Source organism: Chlamydotis macqueenii, chromosome 3 (genome assembly GCF_036417535.1).
Source record: "Chlamydotis macqueenii isolate bChlMac1 chromosome 3, bChlMac1.mat, whole genome shotgun sequence".
Taxonomy (NCBI): Eukaryota; Metazoa; Chordata; class Aves; order Otidiformes; family Otididae; genus Chlamydotis; species Chlamydotis macqueenii.
The window spans coordinates 122060408-122078902 of record NC_141558.1 but is presented as its reverse complement, the minus strand read 5'-3'; the positions used below and the strand labels follow the sequence as shown (position 1 = coordinate 122078902).

The 18495-nt window shown below is 40.2% G+C and overlaps 1 protein-coding gene across 3 annotated transcripts in view; it reads left to right on the top strand.

Annotated features, from left to right (window-relative positions):
- PLCB1 (phospholipase C beta 1) overlaps window positions 1-18495 on the top strand; it is a 389757-nt gene that overhangs the window by 221900 nt on the left and 149362 nt on the right. For all 3 annotated transcript variants that reach the window (XM_086743965.1, XM_086743966.1, XM_086743967.1), the window contains exons 4-5: window positions 10234-10374; window positions 16924-17003. In XM_086743965.1, coding sequence (XP_086600091.1) covers window positions 10234-10374; window positions 16924-17003 — 221 coding nt within the window. The remainder of the gene's footprint in view (window positions 1-10233; window positions 10375-16923; window positions 17004-18495) is intronic.

Sequence of the window (18495 nt, the reverse complement as noted above, 5' to 3'; positions counted from 1 at the left end):
AGAAATCATCCTCTCTGGAGTAAATTGAAGTTGACCAACTTGTTTTGACTATACATTACTTTCTGGTGATTTTATGGTTGTAGTTACGTTCTCAGACACAAGGCACCGTTCTCAGAGTCAAGGCACGTTCGGCTCATGAGCGCTCCCTTGCCTTTGTGGTACCCCGGCTCCAGTTCCCGTTGAGCTGGACCGTCACTGTGAGCCGGGACAACTCTGTTGACATCTGCAGGAAGGAAGTTCATCTGTGCCGGCTAATTTCACACCGATTTTCAAATGTCAGGAGTCAAAATATGTTTCTACTTCTGCATTATTGTTACTGATATGTAATAAGATGTAATGAAGGTTTTGTGACAAGTGACAGTGCACGAGAACTTGTCGTTGGCAGTCAGTCGGTAAATAGATGTGCCATTAAAAGTCTTCTGCAAGTTCACGGTCTGATTTGTAGGAGCTGAGTATCTGGTACAGTCCAAGAAGGAAAAAATTATGACTCTTACTGCATCGTCATTGAAATGGTTTATTTTTCTTTGCTATAAAATGAGTTTCCTATAATTAAATACTTAAAGGTAATGGGAATAATGAGTGTTTGCAGTAATTGAAATCGGGTAAATTGAAACCTTTACCAGAAAGCATCCCACGTGACTTTGTAATTGAAAAAAAAATGTAACAAAACATGTCTCACAAACAGGTAAGACAGGAAAATATAGCGCTAGCATGGCCAAGCAGGATAGTTCTCTTTTTTTTTTTTTTCCTTTTTTCTCCTGATGAATGTGACTGAAATGTTGCAATAATAAACAACTTGTTAGTCAGATGTTTTCAATTATAGCTTTCTGTGTTTCATCTGTTATTTTTGTACGGGGTGGGTAGTTGGTGCATTCAGCATTACAGACCGTCTGGATGTACAGACTTCCACCAGCTAGAAAAAATGCATTAAAATGTGACGGATCGTACTCCAGCCCTTATGGAGCACTCCAAAAAGCATAGTGGGCATTCGTGCGATACATCTCATTCAGCTCATTCCAAGCATCTTAGATTTTTACAAATGATGTCTAAATGAATAGCTGATTGTACCTCAACCTCTGAAGTAACCCTATTAAAATAACTCTACATAGCAATTTAGAATTGGAAGAACAATGCGTGTGAGATTTATAGATAAGTGAATATTAAGATGCTGTTCCAGCTATTCCTGCTCTTACGTGCTGTGCGACCCGCTGTAGAAATAATTTCATTCTAAGACTTTTTCTAGTTCCAGTAGTCTCAAACAGACCAAAGAAAATGAGTTAACAAAAGGAACATGAAAGTGAGAGAAGTTTCTTTTCTCCATTATCTCTTCATCTCTTCCTTTGCAATTATATTGAAGAAAATCTTAAAGTATTTTTCAGAAAGGAAAAGCAGTGAAAAGAAATGTGTGTGCTTAAAGGTAATTTTTAAAATAATGAACCATCTGCAGCTAATGAAAATTGAAAAAAAGTGAGTGAAAAAACATCTAGAGGAAGATTGTGCATGGTTGTAGCTTCTAGGTATTTTGCCTTTTGAAAATTGTCATTTAAATTAAGATGTATACTGGGAGATATAAAGGACTTTCACGTTAATCACCACCACATCCAAAAGGGCTGAAAAATACCACGTTTGATCTTCTTTTACTTGGATAGTTTATACGGTCGCTTGTTTTTTGTTAGAACACACAGTCTTGCAAACAATTTAAAACTTAAATACCATGAACCTTAAAAAATTCCAGGAAATATGGACATTCAGAAGGAGAACTAAACAAATACGGAGGCTGAGTATTTGCTTAATGTTCTGCCATGCGAGCATCAGAGACCCAGAGAGACTAGATTTGGATCACTTGGACTATCAGAAAGGTCAGAAAGAGAGGAATGAGGTTACCCTAATTTTGTGTCCAGGCTTTTCCTTAGCACCTACAATTCTTTGTATTTTATATAATTTTTTTTTATATAAAATCCTGTTTTCACCAAATAAGGTGTTTAAGTTGACATCATTTGGGTGTATACATCCCTTTCCCGCAGACGTCAATCTGATTTTGTACTGTGAGAAGAAATAGCAGCTTTTGGCAAAGCTGATGCTGATATCTATCAGTAAGTGCATAGTGTTGTCTCTGGTAAATTCTTGTGACCCAAGTGGTCATGGCTGGGGCAGAAATGATGGCGTTGTAGGAAAACTGTAGGTTGGAAGGGACCTGTTAGCCTTGCTCTGGAACAGGTTGCCCAGAGAGGTGGTGGATGCCCCATCCCTGGAAACATTCAAGGCCAGGTTGGATGAGGCTCTGAGCAACCTGATCTGGTTGGAGATGTCCCTGCTCCTTGCAGGGGGGTTGGACTGGATGGCCTTTGAAGGTCCCTTCCAACCCAAACCATTCTCTGATTCTATATCAGCTGCTCCCTCCAGCTTGGTGTCAGCTGCGAGTTTGCTAAGGATGCTTCCCGTCCCCTTGACCCGGTTGCTGACATAATACTCCATGGGGTTTTTTGGGTGTCCATCAGTATTATAAAAATACCGATTAATAACATTTCATGTTTTAAAATATCCCATGCCTTGTACTGTGGTTATTGTAGACAGTCAACATGAAATCTCTACATTCACCTCGCGTTTTCAGAACTCAGAGTTAGAATTATATCTGGAAATGCGTATCAAGACAGTTATCTCTGAAGTTAAATATCATTTGTACAGATACAAGTTTGCTTACCTCTTATTTCTCTGCTGAACAAAAAAGTATGTCTTTTGCCAGCACATATCCTCTCTTCCTCAGAAGTTTTACATTACAGAAAAAGAAGGAGCATTATTACTTTTCATAACCTGTTCCGGGTAAACTGGATATATTCATGTTCACACTTCAAGCATGGAATTGGATGAAGCTATTTTGGGAAAAGCAGTTGCTGTTCTGGAATAAGTGTTTCACAGAGAGAGTTAATCCGGACTGACTGATGTATGATTTACAGTTATCCTTTCATCCTTGGTAACAGCCCTTGGATTTTTAGTTGCGTCTGAGGCATTTGGTATTGCTGCAGGTACCAAACCAGATCTGTCCTGGAAGGAGGTGGGCATCTCTGATCTCCGTCTTCAGGGATTGACTCTTTGTCTAAAGCATTTCTGACTCTTTTTACCCAATGCTGTGTTATACTCTAGAAATACTCCGCCGTATTAACTGAGCAGATGGCCAGTGTAAGACCGGTTTAGATTACGGAGAGATATTTTTTAAGAAACATCCTTTGGTTTTGTACACACTGACTTAGTGTGCACAAAAATGGTGTCTTGAAGACTCGGGGGTTTGAATAAGATTCAAACGTTTCCGTGCATAGGTGGCTACGGTGATATGCAAAATTTGAAATCCATTCTGAAACCCTAGAAATGAAGGAAAAAAAAATCAAAGAATAAGTGCAGATATTTTGGTCATCTATTGATCTGATGCACTTTTGCGAAATGTATGAAGCCATATTTGTATTAAAAACCATAGTGTAGTTTTTCTCTTTATTGCACTAAATGTATTTCTGGTTTAATGTCAATTAATTTGGTAAGAATGGCTTGGTGATATAAACGAATATAGTTAAATATCAAACTTCCTGTGAATTCTGTGTAATGATAGAAATGGGAGTTTGGAGAACACTGTTTTGAGTATCTTTGATGTAGTAATTGGAGTATATTCATTTCAGATGACTGTCATTAGGCAAGACAGACAAAATCCTGTCACTGAGTTTTGTAGGTGTGATTCCCATGTATGGACATTCTCTTTAATCAGCAAAAGGGGTTGCTGAAAGATAAAATATTGATAATTTTGACTTTGGTTTCAACAAAGGAAGGAGAGGGAGAAGAAAGACGTGTTTCTTTGAAGGATGAGTCTGTCAATCCACTTGCTGGGAAGTTCCTAGTCCTGTACTGTTGCTAGGTGATGTGTGACAGAAAGGGTGTTGGAACCAGCATTGAAATCTGTGTCGGGATTGTTAACAGTAAATTTAATCCGGTTAGCAAGAGCATTTTGTTTCTGAGGGTCACAGCAGTGCACCGCAGCTGTTCCCAGCTGCTTATGGGGCAGAGCAGAGTGATGGTCCCTTTCTACGGAGAGGACCTTGCTGTGGGATTGTCTCCCCTCCAGAAGTCAGGCATCTCCTGTAAACAGCTCGCACCTGCACCCCGTGTGCTCACTGGGCAGAGAGCAGACTGCCAGGTGGGTGATTTATTCCTCTCTGACACAGGTGGTGAAATACCTGCCTGGGGAGGTGCTTCACTTTTTGCTCGGGCTGTAGATGGAGAAGCTGGAGAAGGTGAGGTGCTTAACCTGTAGGGAGAAAGATAAGAAACAACTCTTAAGCTCTTAGTTCTCATCGTGGACCCAAGGAGTCTGGCGGACCAGAGCTGTGTGCTTTAGCTGCCACAGGTGGTACAAAACCATTGCAACAGAGTATTAGAAAGCAATTCCTACACTTATTTGGTCTTCTGTGCTGGGCAGCTTGCACTGCGGGGTTCATTTAGATCAATTCAGTTCAGTGGAGCTGGGGCTTGGGAAGTCTGCTGAAGTCGTTAGCCAGCCGTAGGGGTAAGTGGTCTGATTTGGAGACTTTCTTTTTTAATACTGCCCCTACTACAGCTACTTACCTGGTGCTTAAAGAGTTAAGATCAGATATTTTGAAATCTGGGTCAAATATGTGACATACACATGCTATATATATATATGTATGTGTATATATTTTTGTTGATAAACACTCTGTGATAAGGCATTCCTGAAGATAAGACTTTGTTCTATTTGAGGAAAATCTGTGGGAGTTTTGCCTTTGCCATAGTCGCAATTTTAAGTTCTCGTTTTAGCGAGGTTCTTCATTTAAATTAAGCACAAACTTTTGTGTTTCCTGGAAAACTCTTTGCATGTGTAACTACCTGATTATGCTTCTTTTCCCCACTTCTCCCTTCTCCTGGGACACATAAAGAGCTAGAAAGATATAAATGCAATTTTGAATGCTTGGAGATCTTACTCTGATAGCATGGAATTAAGATGAAATTCTGTGCCAATTTTTCAAACCTCTGCAGTGTTGAAGTTACCAGGAAACAAATATTTTTTTTTTTTTTTTTTAAACTTATCTACTTTCTGGAGGCTTTGGGAACCTTTTCATACCTATAGCTTCAGTAGGACTCAAGTGTTTAATTCACATTTTAAAGACAATGTTTTACTGTATGAGAAGCGTGAGAATGATTTCGGTTGGTACCTGTTTGGGGGCAGAGAGCGCATGGTGCTCTCTTTGATTGCACAACTGTTCTAGCCTCCCAGAAGTTCTGGTGGAGTCTTCTGATAATTGCACCTCAAATACTGTGTGCAGTTTTGGGCCCCTCAGTACAAGAAGGACGTTGAGTTGCTGGAGCGTGTCCAGAAAAGGGCAACAAAGCTGGTGAGGGGTCTGGAGCACAAGTCTTAGGAGGAGCAGCTGAGGAACTGGGATTGTTTAGTCTGGAGAAGAGGAGGCTGAGGGGAGACCTCATTGCTCTCTATAGTTACCCGAAAGGAGGTTGTAGGGAGGTGGGTGTTGGTCTCTTCTCCCAAATAGCTTGTGATAGGATGAGAGGAAATGGCCTCAAGTTGTGGCAGGGGAGGTTTAGGTTGGATATCAGGAAACACTTCTTTACGGAAAGAGTGGTCAGGCACTGGAACAGGCTGCCCAGGGAAGTGGTGGAGTCACCATCCCTGGAGGTGTTTAAAAAACCTGTAGATGTGGCACTCCAGGACGTGGTTTAGTAGGCATGGTGGCGTTGGGTTGACGGTTGGACTTGATGATCTTGGAGGTCTTTTCCAACCTTAAAGATTCTATGATTCTGTGCTAATCATTCAGTTTGGCCATCACATTGTCTGTAACTGTTAAACCCCGAGGAAAATCTTCAGCATTGGACAGATTCTGTTACTGTTTAATGTAGGTCTGGGGTCAGAGACAGCTGCTTTTGGAGATGGAGCTGCAGCTTTGAGAAGAGTTAGGAACAAAAAGTGGTGCCTTACATCTGAGGTGACACTCTGGCTGACCTGCTGCCCTTGATGCGTTTAAATCAGTGTTTGGGTTTTACTGAACTGCGGGGCAGCCTTTTATAGATATGTGTGGCAGCGTATTAAAAAACCAAACATTTTCTCAGACAGATGGTGTGTTGCAAGTTTTCAGAAAAAAAGTTTAAAGAGCTGGAGATACTATTAAAAGATGGTACGGCGTTTACTGTAATGTGAAGAGCACACGTTAATTGGGATTTCAGTGCTGAGAGCTACAGTGAATAGCCCTTTTAAGTTTACATTATTTTTATGATTTCCGGTGAAAGGAAAATACAACTGGTGTAAGTTTTGGAAGTCTGATTGAAATCTATTTTTATCCATCTGTCTACAGGATCCTGGTTTCTAACAAAACATCATTATTCAGCGTTTATTCATTAATGTTATATGAATTCCGTAAGCTTGCTTTTTTTGTTGTTTTTTTTTTTTTCCCCCATGTTTCCGGCTAGCTTTTTCTATTCCTGTGTTTTGGATTGATTTAAGGTGTATTTTCTTTTGATAGTTTTGTCAAGACAGCAGAAGCAAATAGGGAGGGCTTTTTACCTAATGAGCAGGTAGTCCTCTGTCCAACTCTTGCCTCAATTTCACATGGTTAATCTTATTTTTAATGGATTCTAAACCTATTTGTGCTGCCAGTCCCATCCTTGTCACCTCCTCTGTATTTGCTTGCTCGCAATTTGCATCTCCCTCTGGGAATCCATCAGCCCTTTAACCACAGATGTGTCCCATCAAAAACACTGGCTTTCCTGACCTGATCTCAGGGCAGGTCTTCAGACAGATCCTGTCCTTGAGCTGAAGCTCCTGCTAGACCTTAGTGGAAGGGGGAAAGCCAGCTGGCACCTAGACCTTTTGAGTAAAAGTGGCGGAAGGATGCTGCTTTGGCAGAGAGCACCAAAGCAGATGTAAATCATTGCGCTACGAACGGAGCTTTGACGAGTTAGGCAGGTGTTGTCCATAGCCTGCTGTTTATTGAACATCTCATGGACCTGTTCTGACATTATGGAGCTTCAGTGGCTCAGGTGTTTAAAAAAATGACTATAATCAATATTCAATGGGTATAATTCTTCTGAATGTCTCTCAAAGAGCTCAGTATGTGCATAATAAGGGCCCAGTTTAGCAAAGAGCTTACACGGAAAAACCAATCTGTCTGCTCGTGAGCCGGTATATCAAATGCAGCTCTAAACAGCAGCAGACTTTCAGTCTCGTTCCTCAAAATGGAATTATCAAAATCTAAATAATCCGATTTACATAAAAGAAGCTAAATTTGGTCTTGCTGCTTGTTTTTTTTTCCATGTTCTTTCCTATCATCTCCATAGGAAGACTTGCTGACATTTTCAAATGGGCTTTGATTCATAGAGCTTCGATAGTCTTCCAGAATTTGATAAAGCATATTTTGCTCTTTTCCTTAGTAGTGTAATGAGGGAGCAGAGCTATTCGTGAGGAAGGTGAAGAGCTGACAGCGTACTTTGATGTCTCAGTTTGAGACCTTCAGCTCTAAGGACCAAATAATATGACCTAGATCGTCAGCTAAGGGCAAGTTGTCACTGACAAGTGGAAATGCGTGTGTCACCCTTAATGGGCAAATACACCCGTGGTGGGGTAAAAAAGGGTGTGAATCCCATTAGTATCAAAATTATTCTCTTTCACTGAATTTATAATAAAAATATCTATTTAAAGCCTGAGGAGCACGTTGCAGGTTACGCTGAGATAGCCCGGGATGCGCAGTGTATGCCCTTTATTAACAGGTGCTGCATGGCGGCCAGATAACGTATTGCTGTAAGGGACTGTATGCTTCAAACTTTGTTAGGCAAGTCTTAAACAGAATAGAAGTTGACATTTTGCTCATCCAAACCCAGCAACCCAAAGAGGATGGGCTGTCTAAATTCTTGTCTTTAAAACCTGGAGAAAAATCCTGTGATTTGGAAGACCAGATCCGTGCTTACGTTGCCTGACTGGCCACTTTCTCTGCACTTCTAAAAACCTTACTAAGCCAGGCCCAGATAATTTCACTTTTGATGAATTTGCTTTAGAAAAGCATCTTATTTCAAATATGTTTCTCTTTTATTCTGTGGTGCATGACTAATACGTATCTTAGACTAACTAAAGTACGCTCCATCATAGAGACATCCTATAGCTGACTATAAATATGAAAGAAAAAGGTTGCCTTCTTTCTTCTTTTGTTGATATGATTGCGGTTCATCACCAGGAGTGAAACTGTGAGCAAGAGATTCAGCCAGGGAAGGGAAGAAAGGAATGACAAACACGTGGAAGAGAATAAAACCTGACAAAACAGACAATCCTGTGCAGTTTGAGTTCAGAAAGAATGATGCTCTTCCCAGACAGGCCCTTTAGCAGAAGCATTTATCAGTCTGATTTTGGGTTTGAAATGCTAGAGAGTAAAAAGCAGATGAGTTCTCATCTCCCAGATAAACTATACAAAGCTTTGTAACATTCAGCCTGTGAATAAAAGAGAAAGTAACCCATCACCATCACAAACTTAGTATCTTCAGAGCATTTATCTAGCTTTTCTCCTAGATGTAAATTAGACAATTTCTTTGTCTTTCTCCTTCAAATCCTCATCTCTGGAACACAACTACTATTTTTATATCCCTCTTCTGGTTTTCTCTTATGTGAAAGCCTGTCATTAACTTGTTTACCCATGAAACCGTCTTTGTCTCAGAGCACAATCATATTCCTCCTTTACAGAGCCCTCAAATAGGATTATTCTGTCTGTTTTCCTGCAACACTTGCCATCGTACCCAGTATTTAATGAGGCTCAGCATTTTATGATAGACAGCCTTGTACTTTCCTTCCAGTTAATGCCCCACACTTCAAAATGCTCTCCTAAACCTTGCGAGGTATTTGGTGAAAATATGCATAAATCCATCGCCTGCAAGCAGATGCGATACCGATCAGGAGACGCCTTTTAAACTGAGCTCTCGTTGATACAGAATTTCCTGCGAGATCCATGAAAAATGGCCCTTTTTATTGTCTTAAGCTTATTGTTCCGTTATACTAAATTTAATTTGTATCAGTCGGGGGAGATTTAGATTCTTATTCAAAAGTTATTAAATATTAAGAAGTACCATAAACACTGAACATCCGCAGACAGTGGGGGGAAAAAGCTTCGTGTGAGAGTGAAATGGAAACTGCAGTGTGTATTTGTGTCAGCTTTGAAATCATTTGATCTCTCCACAGAGTCTGTCATCCCACGGTGATACTATTTGCTGGCCTTTTTTTAGTATTTGTACCAGAGTGAAAAATCTCGCCTTGTCGGAAACCCGAGCTTTGGAATGATACTGGCCCTATTCAAAGGGTTGAATTCAGTCATGCAGGGCTGCTTTTCATCTGTCTTTGCCTTTATAAACTTCATCTTGAGGCCGAGGACCAAGCAGTTTTCTTAGTTTAAAAAAAAACATTTCAGTCCATTTTCTGGAAATGCTGCACCCGAATAGAAACTGGTAGAGTTAAAAAATAACCTGAATTTTTTTCTCACGTGGTACCAATGAAGCTGAGGTTCAGGCTGTGATTAGCTGATAAAAATCATTGAATGTATCTTTTCTTCACAGAAATGTTAGGTAGTCATTCCTATATTGATATAAACCTGAAAAAGGACTAAAAACTAAATATAAATGGAATATATATCATAGTTTAAGTAATTTAAGACCACCCGAACGTGAAGAAGAAACAGGAAGGCATCACCAGAATTCCATCATTCATTTCGTAGTGTTTAAGACAGTTAATTCCAGTCTTCTCAATTCCTGAGGCAAGACCAAGTTCTTATTTTGAGCTTTATCTAAAATCCATTAAAATCATAGAGAATCTCTCTGCTGAGGCCAGTAGCCTTTGGACAGATTGTGTTATTTTGCCGAGCAAAACAATTTATGTATGCTTATCCTATGAGACAAAATAGCTGAGAATAGGCATGTGCAGCCATCAACTGGACAGCTTTTAGACTGTACTGTGCCAATACAGATCTCAAATGCCTTGAAGCATTTATGTTAGTGATTTTCTTTTTATCCTGGATTAATAACTTCAAATATTTTAATGAATAATTAACTGGATCAGATCCTAGTGCCATCATGTTCAACATGTTCAAAATAACACACGTTTTCAGAATTGAAGTATTTGCAAAAATGATTGTCTCTTTTAGTATAAGTATTTCCAAAAGATTTTTAACTATTTTATAATGTGTTTACCTGCAGGATCCAAAACTGCGCGAACTATTGGATGCTGGGAACATAGGAGGTCGACTGGAAAATCGAATGATAACTGTTGTCTATGGTCCAGACCTGGTCAATATATCATACTTGAACTTGGTGGCATTCCAGGAGGATATAGCAAAGGTAATAGACATTAATCTGTGTTATATAAAATTAATGTTTTTAAGTCTTGTTTTGAGATATGGATAAATGAGATTGAAGTGGAGACTGCTATGACATGAATCTCGATTCTGTTATAGAGCTATGTGGCTCAGTACCCAAGAAGAAATGTGCAATCATTTTTTTTCAGGGAGTTTATTCAGCAAGGTTTATGCGCCTGATACGTGTGCTCATCTTCAGAACATTACTTGTAAAGCCCAAATAAGCTTTGTGAAAATAACGCTACATGCAAATTTTTCTTTAGCTGTAAGATGTATACTGGGACTCTCCAGACACTTATCAATATCTTTCAGTAATTATCACCCTTTTGTGTTTAAGTGTGTGCAAATTATGGGTCCTCTGTGGGAATGAAGTTTATGAACAGCTGACTTTCTAAGGTTGGCCTGTATCAGAGTGGTGGGAATCTACAGCTCTACCTTGTATGCTCAAGTGTGTCAGCAATCAGACACCTTGTTTAACTTACGCACAAAAATGTTCCCGTTTGTGTTCAAAGATCACATTTTGCCTACTGAAAGCCAGGACAAGTAGTCAACATCATTACCTTAGCGCAGTATTTTTTCCATGCAGGTATACAGTCTCTTCAATTCTGTCCAGCCCACCACGTAAAACACAGCTGTGTGTGCCAAGCAAGGTACAATTGACAGTAGTACATGTTTGGGTTGTTTTATTTTTTTTTTCCCTTCTTCCAATTTTTGTACGACTCAATTGTGTTTAATGAGGTGGGAGCTCTTCGCTTCATCTCTTCCAAGCTGACATTCAAAAGCTGCTCCTCTTTCAACTTCCATTCATGTGGGTAGGCTCTGATGACAGCCTCCAGATAAGTACGCACAGAACACACTTCCGTACCGTTTGCTTCCTCGAGTCCACTTGATTGTGCTAAAAGGATTTCTCTGTAGACTGCTGTTATTTAACAGCAATAAAGAATTATTTTGTTACCTCACAGGCAACAAGGATGGTCAGATCAGGTGAAAAAAGGCCATAGGATGAAAGCCTTGAGCTAGGAGGAGATATTTTTGCTTGCCAGATTTCTGTTTCTGCTGATCTTCGTTAGCCAATTGGCCACTTGGCAGAAACACAATTTCTGCTGTTTCTTTGATATAAAAGAAGAGAAACAAAGTGAGTTTGTGGTGGGCCACGGACTCCTGAGTAGGAAGTGCTGTCCTCAAGACTTGAAGACTCTACAGGGATGGTTAAGAAATCTCGATGCTGCAGAAATGAAAGTGATAGAAACATCTCTTTGGGGGGAAAAAAAAAACAAAGCCAAACATATGATGGAAAAAGAAGAGGTATGCTAAAGCTTTAATGGCAAAAATTGTTAGCCCTTACCAAGGAAGAGGGAAAATCACCCAAATCAGAAGAGTATGTCCTTCTTTTTAGCTTTCCTGTCTAGACAGCAATCGGTGAACCGTAATCTATTTGCTGAAACAGTGCAGAAATTGCTATTTTAGGGCTATTTTCTGTTTGATAATGGAACCTTAAAATGCAGTTGATAAAATAATGTTTTAGAAAAACTTGACTGCTCTAAATCCTGAGTAACTCCTACGATCTGAGTAACTGAGAATCTAAGTCTTCATTCTTATATGTAAATGCAGTAGACCAAAAAAAATGAGTGTTTTATCAATCAGGCACTGTGGCTTGGGAATACGATTTTCAAAGCATTGCAGAGTAGCTGTGCTTGCTTTGAGATAACCTTAAATATCCTGATTGTTTCAATGAAAACAGAGTTTTGATCACTGTTGAGTGCATCTAGAAATCCTTCCTTTTTTAACGTGTTTTCCAACTTTATATGAGCCAGACCACAGAATCTGGTCCTTATCTCCAAGACCCACGTAGTGACTCAGAGAAGTCGTAATAAATAAACACATCAGGCACAAATTATCTCTTCAGGGAGCTCTGAGGAGGCGTGTAAATACAAGACGTTTTCAACGTCTCACATGCAAATTTTGACCCTTCCCCTTGCTGACGTTCCAGGGAAAGCAAGTGCCAGTTAAAAACTCTCTTACCTTTTCCTTTTTGGTACATGAATTTTTTTTTTTTTTTTATTATCTCTTCATTTGTAGTTTTTTTTTTTTTTTCCAAGTTGTGTAACAAGTATCAATCAGTCCTCCCTTAGAGGAGAAAGGCAAAGTCAACCATGATGGTCTTAGTGAGTCAGTAAAGATTGTTCAATTATGAGGTTTTCTTCCTTTGCAGGAGGGTTGCTGTTCTACTACAAACTGTTCGTCACATCCACTGGCCAGGTTGTGGGAAAATTATGAAAATCTGAGTTTTGGGCTATTCAGCTTGTTTTAAGTGAACTAAATAAGGAGCTAGAAATTATGATGCAGTCGCAATGTACTGTTTTATGTGCATTCCTCCAGGAGAAAGTAACTAATGTTTAAAGTCCATTAGTGATGAGCTGAAGGGCACTGAGCGGCTGGGTTGTTCAAAGAATGCAGCTTGAAAATCATTAGGTAATGGTCTAAAAGATGAATTGCTAGACACGTCAATGATGAATAGAAGTAGACTGATACAGTGCTTGCTTATTTTCAGACAAGTGTGCTTGTGTCTATATTGGGATTGGATTTGTGAGCATCCACAAACGCAGTGCAGAAGACAAGATAAAGAATTTTATTCTCGAACCCTGTTCTGAGTGGATGCTCTTTTCCTCTGTCTCCATTCCCAACATGAAGAAGTCCAATCTGTGAACCTCTGTGTCTACTCTACAAGTGTTTCATTCTCTTCCCGGATCCAGTAACTTCAAAAGTGAACGTCTTATCTTTCCCATCTCTTTCCTCTTGCTGTTTTTTGTGCCTCTTATGACAACTCTGTTCTCACCATACTAGTCCATCCTGGCCTTACAGACTCCTGGAAGGTCCAAGGAAATCTGTTTGATGAGCCTTAGTCTGATGAGCTTTGGATAAGATCCATCACTAAGAGCTGATTAATTCCTCCATAACTAAAATGGTGTCGTCAGAGATGATTCACAAGTTGTGCTATGCTATGCTTTCCAGCATACACATTTATTTTTCCAGCTTCCCTGGCATACGTAAGAGCTTGATCAGTATAATAAAATGATAAAGCAAACAATATAAATTCAAAGCCATGTGATATTTTTTTTTAAATAAAATTCATAAGTATGCCGAAAGTGTAGAATTTCAGCAGCTTGCTTTGTTAACTTCCACTGAAATCAAGTGTGTGAGAAACATTGCCTTCACACGTAGTCAGTTCTGATTTGAAGGAAGTGTTTTCAAGAATGCGTGCTGTCTTTTCTTATGAAAAAAAGTCTCATCTCTTCTGTTGAGATAAATGTCTTACGGTATGTATCCTGATGCTTGTAATAAAGGAGAGAAATTACTTCACTGAGCAACAGATTTCCAAGTCAACTGCTGCTTATATGCTACCTGCCAGAACACAGAACAGCTAAATCATTTATTAGTAAAGTTCACAGGAATTCTGTAAATATGAATTAGTGTAACAGGACGTAGCCAAGAGGAGATCGAGTCCAGGGAGTTCTTACCATGATGGATGTGACTTGCCTGGAGTTGAATGTCGGAAAGCTGAGTTCTTCCTTTGCCCAACAGGATGAGAGGCTTCCAGGCTGCAAACAGTTTGTTGGCACCAGTATGGTCCTATTTCAAAATACCTAGATTTGTATTTTCCTTTTGTATTGCATCTGTATAGGAGTCTGCAGCTACTGCGGTGATTCAGAGGCTGTTAGAACCTTTCCACAGTAGGCTGTTTTCTTTCTATGCGTAACAGCTTTCTACCCCGCGGAGCGCTCTCACAGAGCGCTGCCTTCTGGAATCGCTGCTGGTAAAGACGGCTGCGGAGTGCCTCATGCATGGAGTTAAAGAATGGGCTTTACTCTGTACCATGCAGCAAAACCAAGGAAACGGAGCCACTTGAGAGCTAGAGCGGCGAGACGCATCTTGGCTCACAGCTTGACACAAGCCCATCAAAGTCAATCCAGAGCATCTCCTTTATTTCCCTGGGTCTGTGCTCAGGGCTGTTGATTCCCCTCCTGCTGAGGGTTCAGACCAGCGACTGGAAAGATGACATGATCCTCAGCGTATTCTTCTGATCTGGATTTTTTGGCTGCAGCTGTGTGGTGGCTGGAATGGAGACCCTAAAATAGGAGAGACCACAAGCAAGTGCTGCTTGTGACTTGTTGACTTGGCACCCGTGTCGCTAGAAATGACTCAGCCTGCAGGTAGCCCTTAGAATGTTTGGCAAGAGCGATGTGATTGCTTTGAAGCACCAGGAAAAGCTAGCAGAGGAACATGGCAGGACTGTTGATATAAATAATGCTTGTGACAGGCACATAATAACTGAGTTCCCCTTACATTCTTGTCAACAAGCACTCGGACAAAGAGAAGGAAGAGCTGGAGCATGGGATACTCCTGAAGTGCCCTACTTCTGTTTCCTACAAAATACTTCAGTTTTAAGCCCAGCAGAACAAGTGAGATCAAAACAAAGTCTATCAAGATCTGTTAAAAGCCAATGTCTTTTCAATTTCTAAATAATATTTTATGTTACCATTAATCTCTGCAGCCGTTAGTGTCACAGGGAGAAGTTTTAGCTGCTATTATTAGTGCCTAAACAAAGCAGTGTTTACAAGATGAGCCTATTTTGAGCCTGGAAAAATGAGTTGCCAGGAAGAAAAAAAGATGCTGCACTTAATACGCTTTCTGTTCCAAGAGTCACAGCAAAGCAGTGATGTTGTTAACGAACCGAACTCCTCCTCTTGATCTTTCTCACACCCCCCCTTTTTTGTTGTTGTTGTTTTTTTTTTTTTTCCCAAGTTAGACCCAAGAAGGAAAAAATAAGCAAAGAAAAAAAAAGAAAAATTTAAGTTAATCACGAGAGGTGAAGGGGAGGACTATCTCAGCAACAGTGGTTTACCTCCAGAACAAGAAGTCTGTGTCTGAAGGAGGAAGGCTTCTGTGCCAGAAATACCAGTCACGGGGAGATGTGTTGTCTCAGCTGCTTAAGGGTGAGGTTGTAGGTGGAGTGGACTTGAGGATCTGGTAGCTGAAGGATATCAGAGGCCCTTGTGACAGTAGCCATATCTCTTCCTCATTGGGAGCAACTGTGTGAGATTGGTTTCAGGAACAAAATCTGAACCAAGGAGAGCTAATATCTCCCGAAGAGTATGCATCTGGGAACGTGTGTGGTGATGGGAATTTTGAATCTGGACTGATATGAAAGGAAACTCAACTTCTAGTTTCAAAGAAAACTCAGAAAACTTTATCAAGTTAAAAAAAAAAACCAACAAAAAACCTCACGTTGTTTGCAAAGGCAATGTTTATTTTTGTTCCGTTATTTTAAAGGGATGGAAAAAGCCAGTTCAGAACCACAGTTGTGATTAAAATGGATTGCAATTAAAGATTGTAAATAAGCACCAAGTTAGCAAGGAAAAAGTGCCAAAGTTGTCGATGAAAAGCTGCAGAAGAGACCTGCAAGGCAGGAGAGCAACAGGAGGAGCAGTGAAAGTCTGAACCATGAATCTGATGATTTCATACAAGCATGATTGTAACCATGGATCAGCCTTGCTGGAGATCTGGGAAAGGGCAGAGACCTAGGGGAGGGACTTCAGCAACGTAGAAATGAGAAAGAATTGGTGAGGAAAAGTGAGGGAGAGCCATGGGGAGAGGTGGAGATGAGAGGTGTCCTGGGAGCGCTTGGAGGACGTTTCTTCTCTGTCAGGGTAGCAAGAGGGAAAAATAATTTAGTAAGGGATAGGACCACAGTGTAAGGCTGTACGGTAGGGGGAAGACGACCTTTTCTGTTTGACATTGCGCCTTCTTCCCAGTACATCGGAATAATTTAAATTTGTTCCTATAGATTTCTCATCATTTCTTTTTTTTTTTAAACATGTTTCTTATGTTGGCTGGTGAGATCTTAGAGCTCTATACTGAGAGTTCTTAATTAATTATCCATTGTAAAAGATAAGTCATTACCTTTCTTATGTGAGTTACTTCATGATCTGTGGAGAGCGATGCAGAGACTTTCACAACAAACTCTTAAAAGAGGGGACATTGGAGCAAGAGACTTCTTATGGTATGGTCTGTATGCCACCCAGTTGAGTCTGTCTGTCTGCAGAGGGCTTTAACACCATTTCAGTTTCATTTTATGAGGATGGTGGTAAGGGGCTCCATTTTTAGTCATCAGTGTGTGAACCAGAACAATGTCCAACACACAAGAAAATGTATCTTTCTGAGACATGTATTCTGCATCTCCCACAAGCTGAAATGTGCTTTGCATCAGATATTTATCCATATGATTTTTGTATTTTTTTTTCCTAATGCATTGGAATAAGATATTTTTAAAAAAAAATATTTGCAACGCTTCATTTTTTTTCAGCATAAGAAAATCTTACAGGTCTTGCAGATGAGGAAAGAAGCTGTAATTGGAAAAATCAAGTTCAAGCTTTAATTAGGCGCTTTTTACTAACAATACAATTTTTGAAAATACTTTGCGTTGTGTAAGTAAACATCTAAAGTCTCATTGAATCAAATTTTCTCTCTATAGGAATGGTCAGATGAAGTGTTCAGTTTGGCAACAAATTTGTTGGCACAGAACATGTCAAGGGACGCATTTCTGGAAAAAGCGTAAGTGGCCGTTGTATTTAATGCTGTGGGTGTTGCTCTTTTCTCTGCGTCATTTTCCTCTTTTCTTGTTAGTCACGTTGTCATCTATTGTTTCTGCTTTGATGGGTTGTCACTTTTGTAAACACAGGCTGTCCTTTCTCATGGTTTTAAAAAGCCTGTTGTCGGAACGTCATTTAAACAAAAATCTTGTTAGGGTTCTTGTTGCAAACAACTTAAGCTGTAGCAAAAAAGCTAGAATTAAATGTCATCTTCCCCTTACATACAAAAATAGTAACTTCAGCTGTAGTCTGAAGCTCTCCATTTAAAATGAAGGAATATTCTGCACTGACTTGCTTCTGGTTTTTTTTTTTCCTTTATTCTGTTATGGATCAAAAAGTGAGAAATGCAAGAAGTCCATTTTCCTCAGTCTGATCTCTGAGTTTCACATGATTCAGATGGAAGCTGTGAATCTGTTCATATATATTACGTAGCATAGCGCACAGGTTCTGAGTTGTTTTCAAGAAGGTAGAAAAGCTGTTTGTGAGAACATTTGGGGTGTAAAAAGACACCTCTGAAAGGAAAGAGAGCTAAACCTGAGATTAGTGGGTCTCAACTGGATAAGTGTGCATGCTGAGGGAATATTGTGTGAGTGATACAGCGGTGAGAACAGCGTGGTAAAGCCTGCCAGACAATGATAGTAATGAACTGGGGTACTTACTGGCCTTTTGGGGTTCTGAAAGAGAAGACATACCCTCCCCAGCCTACAGGTTGGCTGGTTAAATTCAGTTTTGTGTCTCCCCAAACACCTTTTAATTTCTGCTTACAGACTGAGGCTTGGTCCAGCTAAATACCAAGCTGGGGCTTAAGTTCCTCAAACTTACCTCCATCAAAGTGGCAAGTTAACTCATCCTTTTTCTGGACTTTCTAAAACTGTCCATGCCTAACTTCATTACATGCACCCATGTTTATTGAGAAGGTTTCCAACAGCTTAACTTTAATCCCGTGTACGTATTCGTAAGTTCTGCAAGGAGGCAGGGGATGGATGGTGTTTCCTTCTCATAGTGTTCATTGTGGTGCAGCTGAAGTCAACAAAATTCTTGAAGAATCTCTGAAGGCTGGATGTTGCAGGAACTACAGTGTTAAGTCTGATAATGCTGCGTTGGGAGAGCGTTGATTTATTAGGCAAACAAAATCCCAAATGGATAGAAACATTTAACATTTCCTCTTGGCTCTGCATGTGGACAGTGGAGAAAGCGCTGTGCTAACCTGAGCAGCCCCAGGGGTGAGAGCAAGAGCAGAGACGACTTCCTTCAGCTCTGCAGGTTGTAGATGAGTGATGGGAGTGATTTGATATTACTGTTTCCGTGCCCCTTACCACTCGAATCCCCAGCTGACCAGTAGACTTTGCTGACAGGTCTGTAATGGGGAGGATTGTGGCCGTACCTAATGGGCGTTTTCGTATCAGGTTCAAAGGAGGAACATGTTATCACACAGTAGAGTAGAGCCGCTCTTA